Source organism: Anthonomus grandis, chromosome 6 (genome assembly GCF_022605725.1).
Source record: "Anthonomus grandis grandis chromosome 6, icAntGran1.3, whole genome shotgun sequence".
In the NCBI taxonomy this organism is placed as follows: domain Eukaryota; kingdom Metazoa; phylum Arthropoda; class Insecta; order Coleoptera; family Curculionidae; genus Anthonomus; species Anthonomus grandis.
Window position 1 is genome coordinate 28572668 of NC_065551.1, and position 13761 is coordinate 28586428.

The 13761-nt window shown below is 26.1% G+C and overlaps 1 protein-coding gene across 7 annotated transcripts in view; it reads right to left on the reverse strand.

The window, feature by feature from the left end:
* Nucleotides 1–412: 412 nt before the first annotated feature.
* LOC126737311 (synaptotagmin 1-like) overlaps nt 413–13761 on the reverse strand; it is a 31815-nt gene continuing 18466 nt past the window's right edge. For 5 of the 7 annotated variants that reach the window (XM_050442157.1, XM_050442156.1, XM_050442161.1 and 2 more), the window contains exons 6-11: nt 12803–12997; nt 12560–12736; nt 4883–5000; nt 4092–4225; nt 3780–4036; nt 413–2604 (exon numbers count right to left, since the gene is read on the reverse strand). In XM_050442157.1, the coding sequence (XP_050298114.1) occupies nt 3845–4036; nt 4092–4225; nt 4883–5000; nt 12560–12736; nt 12803–12997 (816 nt within the window). In that variant the 3' untranslated portion in view covers nt 413–2604; nt 3780–3844. The remainder of the gene's footprint in view (nt 2605–3779; nt 4037–4091; nt 4226–4882; nt 5001–12559; nt 12737–12802; nt 12998–13761) is intronic. The other 2 variants (XM_050442160.1, XM_050442159.1) reach the window with 1 other exon arrangement.

The following is a 13761-nucleotide window of genomic DNA, read 5'->3' on the forward strand; positions in this document are numbered from 1 at the left end:
TTTGCGACTCTAGTTCTAGAATAAGAAAAAAAGGTTTTAACTCGATTTTGGTCAACTATGTAACTGTCTTGTGTAGAAAAACTAAATATATACAATCTAGTGCAAGAACTGTATTATCTTACAACAGTGAGATATTTAATACTTAAACGTATATTAAAGGTTATTTGAGAATAAATCCTCTGCAATGATATGACAATTATGATACTTGAGTGTTATGCACTGAACAACGAGATCAACAATTTAAGGCAACCAATTATGTTGATTTTTATGTTAGTAAATAGTAAACTGGATAAAGCTATGACATTAATAAATTTTGATACAAAAAAACTAATATATGCTCAATAAAAAACTTATTCTATTCTCATACTTCCATATTTGCATTTATTGATTATGCCACCGTCGATTTTTTTTACTCTGACTAGTGTTTTATTTTTCTAAAATCTCCAACTATTTGTCTCATAACTTCTACATAATTTTATGCACCTTGAATATTCTTTTTCCCTATTTATATTGTAACTTGAGTTTCCATTAAAGAAATTTAGCACTTTTGCGCGCCACATCTTTAACTATTCTGTAATTCTTTAAAATTGTCCGGTTATATTAACCTCAATAGAGTACTTGCAGGGCTAAATCAATTCTTCAAGCATGGAAATACTTTAAGTTCTCCAAAGTTAGTACCATCAAAATTCATAATAATAATAATAAAGGTTTTCAATAAGATGTTTTAATGAAAATGTTCTAGTAGCTTCACAATAAAAGCGTGTTAATGCCAGAAATCTTTATTTTACCCACTTATAATAGAGCTCCTTTGGTTCTTACGAATATTCTAAACTCTATTTGATTGTCATTTATTTTCCTTCAGTAAATACTACTTTTGATACTATTTCACTTGATTCTACTGAAGAACACATTAAGTAAGTAGGTAAATTGGCTGTTGACAAAGTTAATTAATTAGGTTGATATGAGATTATAAGATATAATTTCTTGAACAAAAATGTTACAATAGATGAAAACTAGAAACAACACCTTATTTGATATTCAATGTGAAGACGCTTATCAGATAATATGAATAAAAATTATTTTTCTACTTAATTTCGTTATTAGCTTTCGAATTTATCTACTTTTAATTAATAATAAAATATTTCTTGGCAATTTATTTAGCTGCATTAGAGTTCAACTATTTAGCTATCTTTATTTAATTTAAGGCTTTATGGTAAGCTTTGTTAAAGAAATATTCCTCTTTTATGTCTTTACTATTTGTATCTCTTAATCATCGTCTGAAACTATTAAATTACTCTTTAGACCACAATATCCCTTGAAGTAAGTAATGCGACCTTAATGTTCTTTACCAGAAAGTTCTTTGAAAAGTAAAACACTTAGATTAACTAAAAAGTTAATTAAAAAGTTTGATGTACAAATAAATGCCCTTAAAATTATTAGTAACATGACTAATGAATGTAATTTATACCAATAAATAAGTGGCAATCTATATATTTAAAAAAATATTTATTTGTAGCTATTCCGGGAGTTCTTGTAAGGATACATTAAATTGAATATTAAAAAAAGTTAATATGTATTTTATTAGAAAGGCAAGAAAAAAAATTATGTTGTTTTGTAATTTTCATTCAATTTTTTAAGCATAACTTAATTGGATACGGATTTTCGAAAAAAAAATATTTTAAGAAAATACCTAATAAGCACGATTTAATTTAAAATATACAGCAGCATTTAATATTCTTTAGAATTGAGCATATTCCGTGATAAAGACTTGATAATAGCCTACTAGAAAATGAAGAATTTAATATTTAAATTATATTCCTAATTAAATATTAGGGCAAAATGTTTCCCATTATAATTCAGATAAATGCTTAAAGACATCCTTAAATTGTCAATCTCTTTTCGCTGTCAAATTAGTAAAATGACATTTATAAACCGTAATTTTCTTTAACCTTGTTTGTGCAACTTTCCATTTTTTTACAATGACTAAAAAACTAATCTTAAAGTAAATAATTAATTGCATTATATAAACTATTGTCTTGTCAAACGTGCTAAGTCTACATATTCTACTCTGTCTAGCAGTTGTTAGTCATATATATGAATTTTATGTTTTTCTACTTATCTTGGTATATAGCTTGCAATTATATTCTAAAATAATTGCAAGGTATTAAGTAGATTTATTACACCTCACCTGTCTTTTAGAGTACATAATGTATTAACTAATTCTTAAAGCTTCTGAAGGTTTACATAACATAATTGTTTAGCATCTTATTAAATAAAAAACAAGAGGACCTACTATATAATAATGAGTTTCTACATCATGCTGGTTGCTATATTTTTTTTTAATGTAGTAAAGACCGCTAGATAATCATGCTTCTATGAATTTGGAAAAAACACAACCTCAAATAAATTTTCTCAGGCTGGACAATCGATATGGATACTTTAAAGGTATTTTTTTTGTGATATAAAGCATAGATTAAATATAGTCAGGGGTAAAGGATTTACAGCGGCAATAAAGGCCTAAATCTAAACATTTTTATCAACATAATTACATTTATTTGCAGTAACCAACGTTGGAAATAAGGTTTGGTTGATCCATTGGATTATCTATAAAAAAATATTATTTAATAATTACGTTGCGGTGTTGGATGGAACTTCTTTGGATGTCACAAAAAAACCTGCAGAGCTTAGATTAGAGGTACTTGAAAATTGGTTAGGAACCCTTAAATTAAGTGTAAACATTCAAAAAAGACCATTCATAGAATGAAAGTCAACTGACATCAAAGAGGTTCCATTCATCAAATATCTAAGGTTGATAAATATTTAAAGTGAGTCCAATACATTATAAAATTAACAGACCGTATAAACGTATTAATCATTATTAATTATTAATTAGTGGTTTTAATTTACCGATCATTAGTGGAGTCACTGCTAAGATATGGGGGGATAGTTTGGGAAGGCCTATATGGAAATTCTTTGAAACAACTTAATATAGTTTTATAAAAAGGAATAATATAAAACAGAAAATCTACAGCATCACGTAAAACATTTAATTAAAAAAGAAGAAAGTTTACATGTTTCGTCTGACTAGGGCATCATCAGACTTACAATAATTACGACGATGTAACACATAAAAAGAAAAATTCAACAAAAAAGTTACCACAACATTCACAAAATAACCAACATATAAATAAACGAAGCTTACATTAAAGTTGCTTGCATAAATAAATTAATTAATTATTTATTAAAATACCTAATTAATAAATTCCAGAAATATAGCTTAATTATTAATTTCAGTGTTTTTTATAGTAATAAAAAAATTAGTAAAGGCTGTAGGGTGACTAATTTTTTTAAAAGAAAATTTAATTTTTTTTAAATGGTTTTTTGATTTTTTTTCTTTTTTAAAACTTTTATTGATAGTGTAGGTCAAGTTAATTAATTAGTTTCAAATTCTAGATGGTGAACATATTATTTTTTTATACTTTAGTTTATGCATAAATAAACTATGCGCAATAATACTATGTATGACTAAATTAATTATTATTGTAACAGGACCAAGTTGATTAATACAATTACATTAGACACTTAGCAAACCTTCTGAATGCTTGCAATAGTTTTGGTTGGTAAAGAAGTACTCTAGAAAAGGTAAGTGTCTTGAGGAATTATGAAAGCACCATTTGAATAGAAATCAGCTAAGTTTGGGGATAGGTCTATTCTTAATATATATGTTTGATTAACTAATAAACTAAAAGAAAAACAAAATGTTTTTAAATTTAACTTACCATAAAACATGCGGGACACTATTTAAATATAACTTCTAGGTTTAGGCGGCAATAATAATAATTTCTTAGTCCTTCTTTTCATCTTCGGGATCCTTAAGCGTGTGCCACTGTGCTATCGGTCGACGTGGCGAGGCTAACATGTCAGACCAGTGGCGTAGCTCGGTTCCACTAGCATTGTAACCCAACACAACTTTTCCAATAGGCTCTGAGGTGCCAATTCGGTCATAGTCGACAACTGTTATGACTAGATTTACTTTCTATAAAATTATAATAATTATTAGAATGAATTTGTATTGGACGAATTTTCATTACCTGGATTTGTTCAAATGGTACTTCAAAGGTAAACGATTCATTGTAGTAAGGATTTAGTGTGCATTTCTTGATACTGGTCTTCTTTTTCTTTAACCGTTTGCCGTTTTGCATCAGGGCAATTTTAACATAAGGATCTGGGAAAAAAATGTCAAAATTAATTGGTATTTAATTAATTAAAATGTTACTCTATGGGGGGGATTTTGTCGCACTATACCGTTTTGAGCAAATATTTTCAAGAACTTTGCTAATCGTTTAATAGTCTTTAAAAGAGTGAATAATCGAGCTGTTGGGCAATAATTTGACGTTTTTATACTTTTTTTGTTATTAAATATTGGACAATCGTAATAAATTAAAAGAAAAGGCTACTGGGTACCAATTTAAGGGTTTTCTATTTGGTTACCACTATATCCGAAAATAACTTTGACTAGTTTTAGGTATGATAGAGAAAATACTCATTATTATCCATAGAAATAATAATTGCTCTAGAGAGAATCCAACAATTAGAGCCAATGCTGTAAGAGAACTTATAGTCATCATTTAATAACAATTCAGTTTGTAATTAAAAGGAAGCATGTTTTTTTAAATCACTAACTTACTACTAGAGTGAGATAAAGACTATGCTTAATATATGTGCCTTTGAGTTCTCGTCCGATACTTCAAAGCCTTAATTTTTTTTCTTTTTAATAGTATACAAAATTTGATATAAAGGTATACTGCTTGTGGAATATTTTATTTGTACCACCTTATACACTTTTACTTTTAAATATATTAAACAATTTTCTTTCACCTACCAGAGAGTCCACCAACATCCATTTTCTTTAAATTTTTAGCTTCCAAAATGACGACAGTTAGTTTCCCTGCAGTTGGTACGTATCTCAAAGAGAAGCAAATATCTCCCAACTTGTTGTCCTGTAATACATGTTGGTAGAGTAAGCTGAATTAATTACTTACCAATAATTATATTAGGGAACAGCTAAATCTTGGTTGCAATTTAAATGTATGGATGAGCACGATGAATGCACCAACATATATATACATCAATTAACATCAATATATGTATAATATAAAAAATATATATCTTTTAAAATATGAAAAATATCACAGACAAATGGATTTTGAGCATGCGCAATCAAGATTTAGGTGTCTTTAAGCTTATATCAGAACACCAACATAACAATAATAAAACAATGACATAATTGTAAATATATAAGTTTATACAGTTAAAGTTTTAAATTACTTACAAAAACTTAAAATATATATAAGGTTAATTTTTTTTTATTTGCAATTTATTATTAAATATAAATTATTTATATGCGAATGTTTTTCTTAAATTAGGCAGAGAAAAATTATTATTTAAGAAGACAAATGCAAATCGTATCTAAAACTTGTCTGCATTGGTTAGTAAGATGTTAGTGTACAGTTTTCTAAAACACCCAGCTCAAACCAACATTCTAATAGAATGTTTTTAATAAACATTCTAATAGAAGCTTCTTACAGCAACATTTTATGCAAGTTATAACCTTATTGCTGTAAGGAAATAAAAAAATTAAAAAGTATTCCATATAGAATTTTTTACATTGGGGTGTAACGTTGTTGAAAATTGTAAAGTTGTTAGCTAAGAACTATTGGTAGTAGATAATGAGTAACAAAAGTTGCATGAGTGATCGAATATATAAATGTACCTTTTGACATCAGGATTTTCCGACTTGAAATAACATTTGGAAAAACAGATACTAGCACAAAATATTTAAAAATGGGAATCAATAAAACCAAAGGGCAGTAAGTTCAATTAATTTTATACGGCTTGCAGTTTTGAATTAAATAATTTGTAATATTTAAATAATTAATTTTAAAAACTCTTTGAATCAATTATTTTTAATAAAGAATATCCTTTGGTTTTATGAAGGATCCAAACAAATATTTTTACGAAGTGTGCTTTTTTAACTAACTATTGGTGCTGGCATGCTGAAGAAAAACTTGCTGTAGGAATATTAAAAAGTGTCTTACCAGTAAAGTAAAAAGTTTGCATATTTTACAGTTTTTTTAGTATTATATAAGCCATTTAACCTTCTAAGTTTAAAGCAGGTAATTGGGATCATAATATGCAAATCGTTTGAAAACTTTAATTAGTCATTAGTTTAAGACACCCTGTATATTCAACAACAAACAGACTTTTAAAGATTAAAAGAATAAAAATATTATATAGAGATGCGAGAATAAACACAGACAGGACGAGTTTCGATTTAGTGACCTATTAAATTTTTTAAGATAACATTGACAGAACTTTCAAGATGTCCAATAAGGGTTTATTTTTGGAAAATTTATTATAATAACCGAAATATTAATATAAAGGTACTATCTAAATTAAATGGGTCATATTTTGTAGGCATTTAAATATAAGACATTTTTATAATTGATTTTTAACTGCTAGATTTTAATTGTGATTAATGAGTAAAAATGGTAAAAATCACTCGTGTTTAATTTCAAACCACGTCAGTTAAGATGCCACGACAAAAATTAAAATGGTTATAAGATAGCAAATAAATTCGTAGGTGACCTCTTAATATCTTATCTTAAAGGGGAAGAATAAGTATCCTAATTAACACAATTTCAAGAAAAAATCATAAAAATTGTATGCATTTATCAACTTCAGATATCTCTAAATTTCATTTACGAATTTAGATTTTACGTAAAAAAAATATTGTGAAAATGGTTCCCAGCTTTTCTACATCATCATTTTATTAACCTGTAATATGACAGTTTAATTTCTTATTTAAATTTCATTAAAGTTTTAATTCTTAAATCCCTTTATTTTTTTTTAAATACGTAACTTTTTTTAAACTTTTACATATTTATATATTCTTTATTCAGTATTTTTTATAAATTATTACAAACATTGAATAATTCTTGTATAGAAAAAAAATATAAATAATTTTATAGATTATTACGGTTACCTAATTTTCGATATAGATGTAACTTTCAAAAATATATGGTTTTATATTTCTGTTTATTTTTATAACCTTATATGTCAGTTAGTACATAAAAAATAACACAATATTTGAGTTTTTAATACAGGGTGTATGATAAGCTTTAATTTTTTTTTTTAAATCTATGCTAATTTTTTTACATATTTTATAGACGATTACCTTCACTCATTTATTTTCCGCTATGTAGATGCTTTTAGCACTCTTAGCATCTTCAATGTAATTTGGAGCAAAATTTTCAGAAATTTTAAAAATATTTGATTTATAAAAACATAAATCTTAGGATAATACAATTATAGTCTTAATCAAAATAGAGAAAAATTTGTATAAATAAATAATAAAACTTCTGATAAACTGTTAAATAATTCTAATGCAAATACAAATTTATTAACAACATTAAAAAAATCGAAAAACTCACCTGCTGAATTAACATTTAACAATAAAGTTCTTAAATTAAATACCAGCCAAATATGTTTATAAATATATATATAGATGCAAAAAATACCAACAAAAAGAAGAAAGATACATGCAGACAAAATTGTAGAATAAGATATAAGATTGTGAACGCAAGTCATAATAAATTGGAAATGTTGTTAAAACTACTCATTTTGTATCCAAAATATTTAATGGGTGATTTATTGATATAATTTGTTAAGGCTCAGTGGACGCAGAATTTTAAATCATTTTCAATATTTGGAATTTGAAGAATATATTTAAATTTGTTATGTTAACATTGGGAATTTTGTATAGTTTGGATACAATATATAAATTTAATTTTTAATAGTAAGTAGTATTTAATCCACTGATAAAGTTTTACAGGAATCTTAAATTTAAAGAATTTAGAGGCAACATCTAATTTTAAATTAAATTTGGTTGAAATTATTAAGCAAACACATACAATAAAAGAAAAAAACATTTTATAGTTCTTAAAATTTCTGTGCATAGAAAATAAAATAGTGACAATAAAATAATAAAGAAAAACTATTTATGAAAAAAAAATCTTCAATATGATTAAAAATATCCAATCTTAAAGGCCAATAGTTCCATAGTGATGTTACATCTAAATTTCCTAATTATACACCTAATTTTAAAGTCAAACACGGTTCAATATTAAAATGCAGACAAATAATATTTTAGATACAATTTTTTTGATATAAGATGTTTGAAAAATGTACGAGAATAAGAGCTTTTAGAAATAGGATTAATGTTTGTAAAATGAATTATATCGCAAAATTATTCATTATGCAAAGAATTAAAAGAAGTATCAAACAAAGTTCTTTAAAGCATATCATTCTAAAAAAGCTTGTAACTTGAGATCAGTTATAAATTTCAGTACATACTTGAAGACCTTGTTAAAGAATTAAATTATTTACATCTTTTTGTTGCATGTTTTAATTAAAGAGTAGTTATTAAAATTGCATTCAGCAGAAAACAAAGTCAAATATTTTTTCGTTATTCTGTTAAATTTTGCACCTTTTACTCTCAGCGAATGCCCCCAAATTAAGGTATATGTTTTGGAATTTGAAAAAGTTAATTTTGCTGTAAAAGATAGAAAACACTAAGCAAATTGGTTTTAATTTTTTTATTCAAAAACGCAGTGAGAATACGAAAAAAAAATTTTAAAATTGTATTTTTATTTGCCTTATATTAATAAAAATATTAATTTTCATTCAAGAGACTTTTTTATAATTATTTATTTATATTTATTAATATTGATACTTTTAGCAAAAAAAAATTAGGGTTCCTGAAACATTAACATAAAATTAATTTTAAGCGTAATATTTTTCCGATATTTATTAAGGCAATAAAGCTAATAAAATTTTGCAGTTTACTCATTGACAGACTCAAGTATCATCCTTATAAGCCAGTGATTAACAATTTAATCAATTATGCCAAAGTTCTTGCTTTCCCTTTAAAGACCTTTGTTTGATAAATAAATTACTATATAAATATAATATTTAACCTCTACAATGTTTCATCAAACAGGCAATTTTTTTTTCATTAAACATAACTTAGGCTATATTTGCATAAAAATATTCCAGTAATGACTAAGAAGCAGAGCAGTATAAGCATATAAAGTTTTAAAAAAAGTTGCCTGTTTATTTTTTTATGACTGATCAAAATCCATTGCTATTGGTATTATCAAATGAATAAATACTGCAGTTTTTGATAAATAATCAATATATTACTTGAACAATGGATTTTGTTAACCGAAAAATAATATACGGGATGAAATATACTTACGTGAGTAGTAATAGTGATCGAATTGGAAGCGGATCATGCACAATAATGCGGCCGGGCACAACCAGAAACACAGCCAATCAAAGCAGAACGAGATAATTTAGAAAAAAGAGAAAATATTTTACGTCAATTAGTATGTCCACTGCTTTGAGTTTGGAGTGTGTTGTATAAACTACCTTGACGCTTTTTTTATCCAGAAAAAAGGTATACAGACAAAAAAATTACATAAAAACATCAAGTTAATTTACACATTGATGTGGAGATAGAAGTATACATGTAGATAAAATCTCTTCGGCCTAAAGAGCCCTGTAAATGTACTGTAAATAACAATAAGCAGCTTCTGTTTATTCTTCTTGTTTTTTTTTAAAGTTAAATGCAATAAAGCTTTGTAAAAAAACCAAGTCTACAATAAAAGTTACAGTGAAAGAGCTAACTGTATAGGGTGTGCAGTCAAGAACTGTATAAAAAACGCCTACTTTGAAAAATGTGTGTTACTCTAGTAAAAGGTTTTTATTTTCTTTTATTGGAGCAGTCAAATAAATAACTACCTATATTTAATTCCTCAAAATGTATTAAGATGACTTTATTTAATTAAGTATTTTTATTGTTAATTAAAAAAACTCTGAAACGTATAGATATATATATAGTGTAATAATGGAAAATCATACACAGGGAAATCTAGAAAAAAGTAGGAAATGCATTAACGTGTATGAAACACAATAATTATAACAGATAAGATACATAAATAAAAAAAACATAAGAATACAAATTTGCTCAAAACTTAATAGGGATATAAATAATAAAATTTATATTAGAAAAATGCAGTGGTGTATTTTTTTATTAAAAAAATTTTATGATAAATTCCACATAAACGCCTCTAATTCTTTCTTTTATATCAAAAAATAATACTTCGTGATTCGTAATACATATCTGCAAATTTAAAAAACAATAACATTAGTAGTAAATTTATTAAAAGTTTTAAAACACTATAGATGCTTTTTATATAAATGCCATATCAATAATTAATTAGCTATTAAAATAAAGGTCTTATACTAGTTTTCTATAACTAAAAATTCAACGTTTTGTTGATGTAAGCTCATTCTACTAAAGGCATTTTGTGAACGTCTTTAAATAGTATACAAGATACCATACTTAAGCTTTTATGAAGTAATAATTATTTATTGCTAACATGTAAGAAACTCTCTTGTTATAACATAAACATAATATTAAATTCCTTAACGTATATCATGTTTGATCAGACATTTTATTCGATATTTATCGTTGACGTTTAATAAAAAATGTACACCTGGTAAAGACCAAAAATAAACCTTTATTTAACTATCGTGTATTGCTTGGGTTGTATTTGGCAGATTCTGTACCAAACAAATAAAAACAGTATTTATGACTATTTCCACGTTGCTTATTTCTAATGATTTTACTGAAAAGAATGATAGTTTAAAAGGTATATCAACAATTGAAAAATATTTAACTTCAAAAAAATCAAATTTTCTGAATTTTTAACTAAAAATTAAAGAATAACTTCAATTTTTTTAACAAATTTAATTTAAATTATTCACTAAACGAATCTTAGAAGTAATAGTAAATTCTTCGCCGTTGCATTTTGTATAATGAACAATGAATAGGAAAAATTATATTTTATGCACCAATTCTTCTCATTGCATAAAATTAACCTACAAATAGATTAAATACTATTTTAATAATGGCTTAATAATGAGCTAATTAATTTTGAAATTATCATATAGGCAAGAAATGCTATTAACATTTAAATGTTTCTATCCTGATATAATGTAAAATTGGTGAAAATACATTTGTCCTAATAGAACAAGATTTTTGTTTCTATTCTTATTTTTAAAATTTGCTGCATTAAAAAATTATTTAATGGTTTTTAAAATAACAAACATCAAGCAAATGATGTTTTAATCAGCTTTTTAATTTTAATGGTTTATTTTGATTAATTTACCCTGTAGAAAAAAAACAATTATATCTGTTTTAAAAATCGTTATAATTTTATAAGCAGTCTAATTAAGTTTTAACTAATCATTCTTATCCACCACCTTTATTTAGATAAAATGACTAAAAAAAGGCTTAAATAACAAATTGCGCTTATGCTTTTTATTTAACAAGAGCTTTTATGCTTTATTTGCCAATTTTACACTGGCATAAAGAGAATTTCAAGAGAGTGATAAAATTCATTAAAAAATAAAAAAATGTACCTACGTATTAAATACGATTAATGTTAATACGTAGCTAATATACGTATTAATAATGAGAATTGCCAAACATTTCTGAGAAGGAAATGCCAAATACACATAACACATACTAAATATTTACTATCTATTTATAGTAGACCTTACTTTTATCGATTTTTTTTTAGAAATATAGAGGTCTAAATAAAAAAAATACTTTTACAATGGTTTCAACGCACTATCGCTTATTGATGCAGGGCAAAGCCCCTAATAATAAAATTTCGAATTTTTTTGAAAACTTTAACAATTATTTTAATTCAAATATAGTTATCTTCGAGAATCTGACTAAAACAAGATAAATCTATTAATAATTCAATAAATCAAAGTTAATTATTTGACTGCCAACAAAAAAGACATTCAAAATAAAAAATAAATAAATTAGTAGATGTTTCGATACCTTTTTTTAAACGTTTTGCCTTTAGTATGTGTGAATAATTAAGCAAAGTTCTTTCGTCGTAAGAAGAACTGGTTTGTCTTAAGTATAAGCGAGAAATATGTAAAAGGTGCATTATGTAAAAGATGTGCTTCATTTATTTAACTTAAGTCGAATTTGTTCTTATGGTCCGAACTGGGTGTAAGTATGTAAGAATATAATTAAAATATCGATTTGTTGATTGTGGCACTTGTAGAAATTAAATGACACCCAAATTATAAGAGCTAAAGTTAAGTCATATCTTAGTTTATTTGTGCCTAGAATTAAAGGTTTTTAAGAAAAGTTAATTTTGGTTCTTCTGGCTTCATTAAAAATTGATTACTTTTTTATAATGCTTTTTTAAACTAGAAGTCCAACATTAATAAGATGTCTTGAATCAAAGAGCATGCTTGCTTTGTCCAGTTTTACACCCTTTACATTAAAGGGTTAACTGCTCATAATATGAATTTAGAAAACACAGTAAACATACACTTGAAAAAATTGTTAATATAACCATCCTCAAGAACAAAGAAGAAACTTTAACAGTAAATAAAATGATATCACCTGGCCACCTTCTCCTTCAACGCTTTGCAGTTCACGCCATTCTTCGATGGTTTGTGCCAAATCGATCTGACAAAGAGGCACTTTGACTTCGCCAATTTGATCGTGTTTAGAGAATCGATCGAAGTCAAATATGGCAAACACTAGTGTTTTGTTCATCGCTTCGGAGTAGGGCATACTCTAAAATATGATGATGTATTTACATGTCTAAACTGATTACTCTTCTTCACGTGGTTTCTTATATACCTTAAATACAAACGTCTCATTAAAAACTGGATTGAGGGTTTTCCGGTGAACTTTGGTTTCAAATTTTTTCTTTTTATCTGGTAGTAGATAGACTTTAACGTATGGATCGGAGGTACCACCCATATCCAGGGCTGGAAGGTCTTCCGCTTGGATTACGGTTACGGACAAGCTGTTTTGATTAAAGTCATATTCCAGCTGAAAAGTATAATTGAATAATAATAAAAAAAATATATTTTACTTCATATTGCATTGATACGAGTTATGTAGATGCAGAAAATTAGTACATATATAAAAAGTGTAGTTCTTATCAGTAGAAGCACGTATAATTGTCAATAAGCAGATACACATAAGGGTCATCCTAATTTTTTCTGCTTCTCGACTGACGAAATGTCCCAATTCACTATTTTATTTGTCATACTAAAATATATTTTAAAACCGTTTCTTTTCCAATAATGAAATTTGTCTCGACAAATGTTAAATGCAGTTAATTATTCAGATGACGAAGGTGAAAGAATGTTATCTTAATATGTCCATCAAAAATGTTTAATAAATTAATAAAGTATGATGATGATGAGTGAACTCATCGAAATGCATAACTAGCCACTCTACTTCAAGAATGGACGTCTACTTACAAATTTGATACGCTAGATTTATTTTCACTTTATTATAAATAAATTTGTATTTATTTATATTGTATATAAATATCCCAGTCGTACCTCGTAATTGTAATGCCTCTAATATTAATATATAGAAAATCATAGAAAAGAAAAAATTAATGACATCATTTTATCTTACGAGCATATGAAGAAGCATAGCATTGATTGCAATTGACAAATGTTCCCTTTCTTTCATACCAATTTAGGATCAAGTTAGATTCATTTTCAATTGCCAATAGATATTAAAAACATTATTAAAGAATTTACATTAAAAAATTTACCCCAATCAGTTTAAATTCTCAG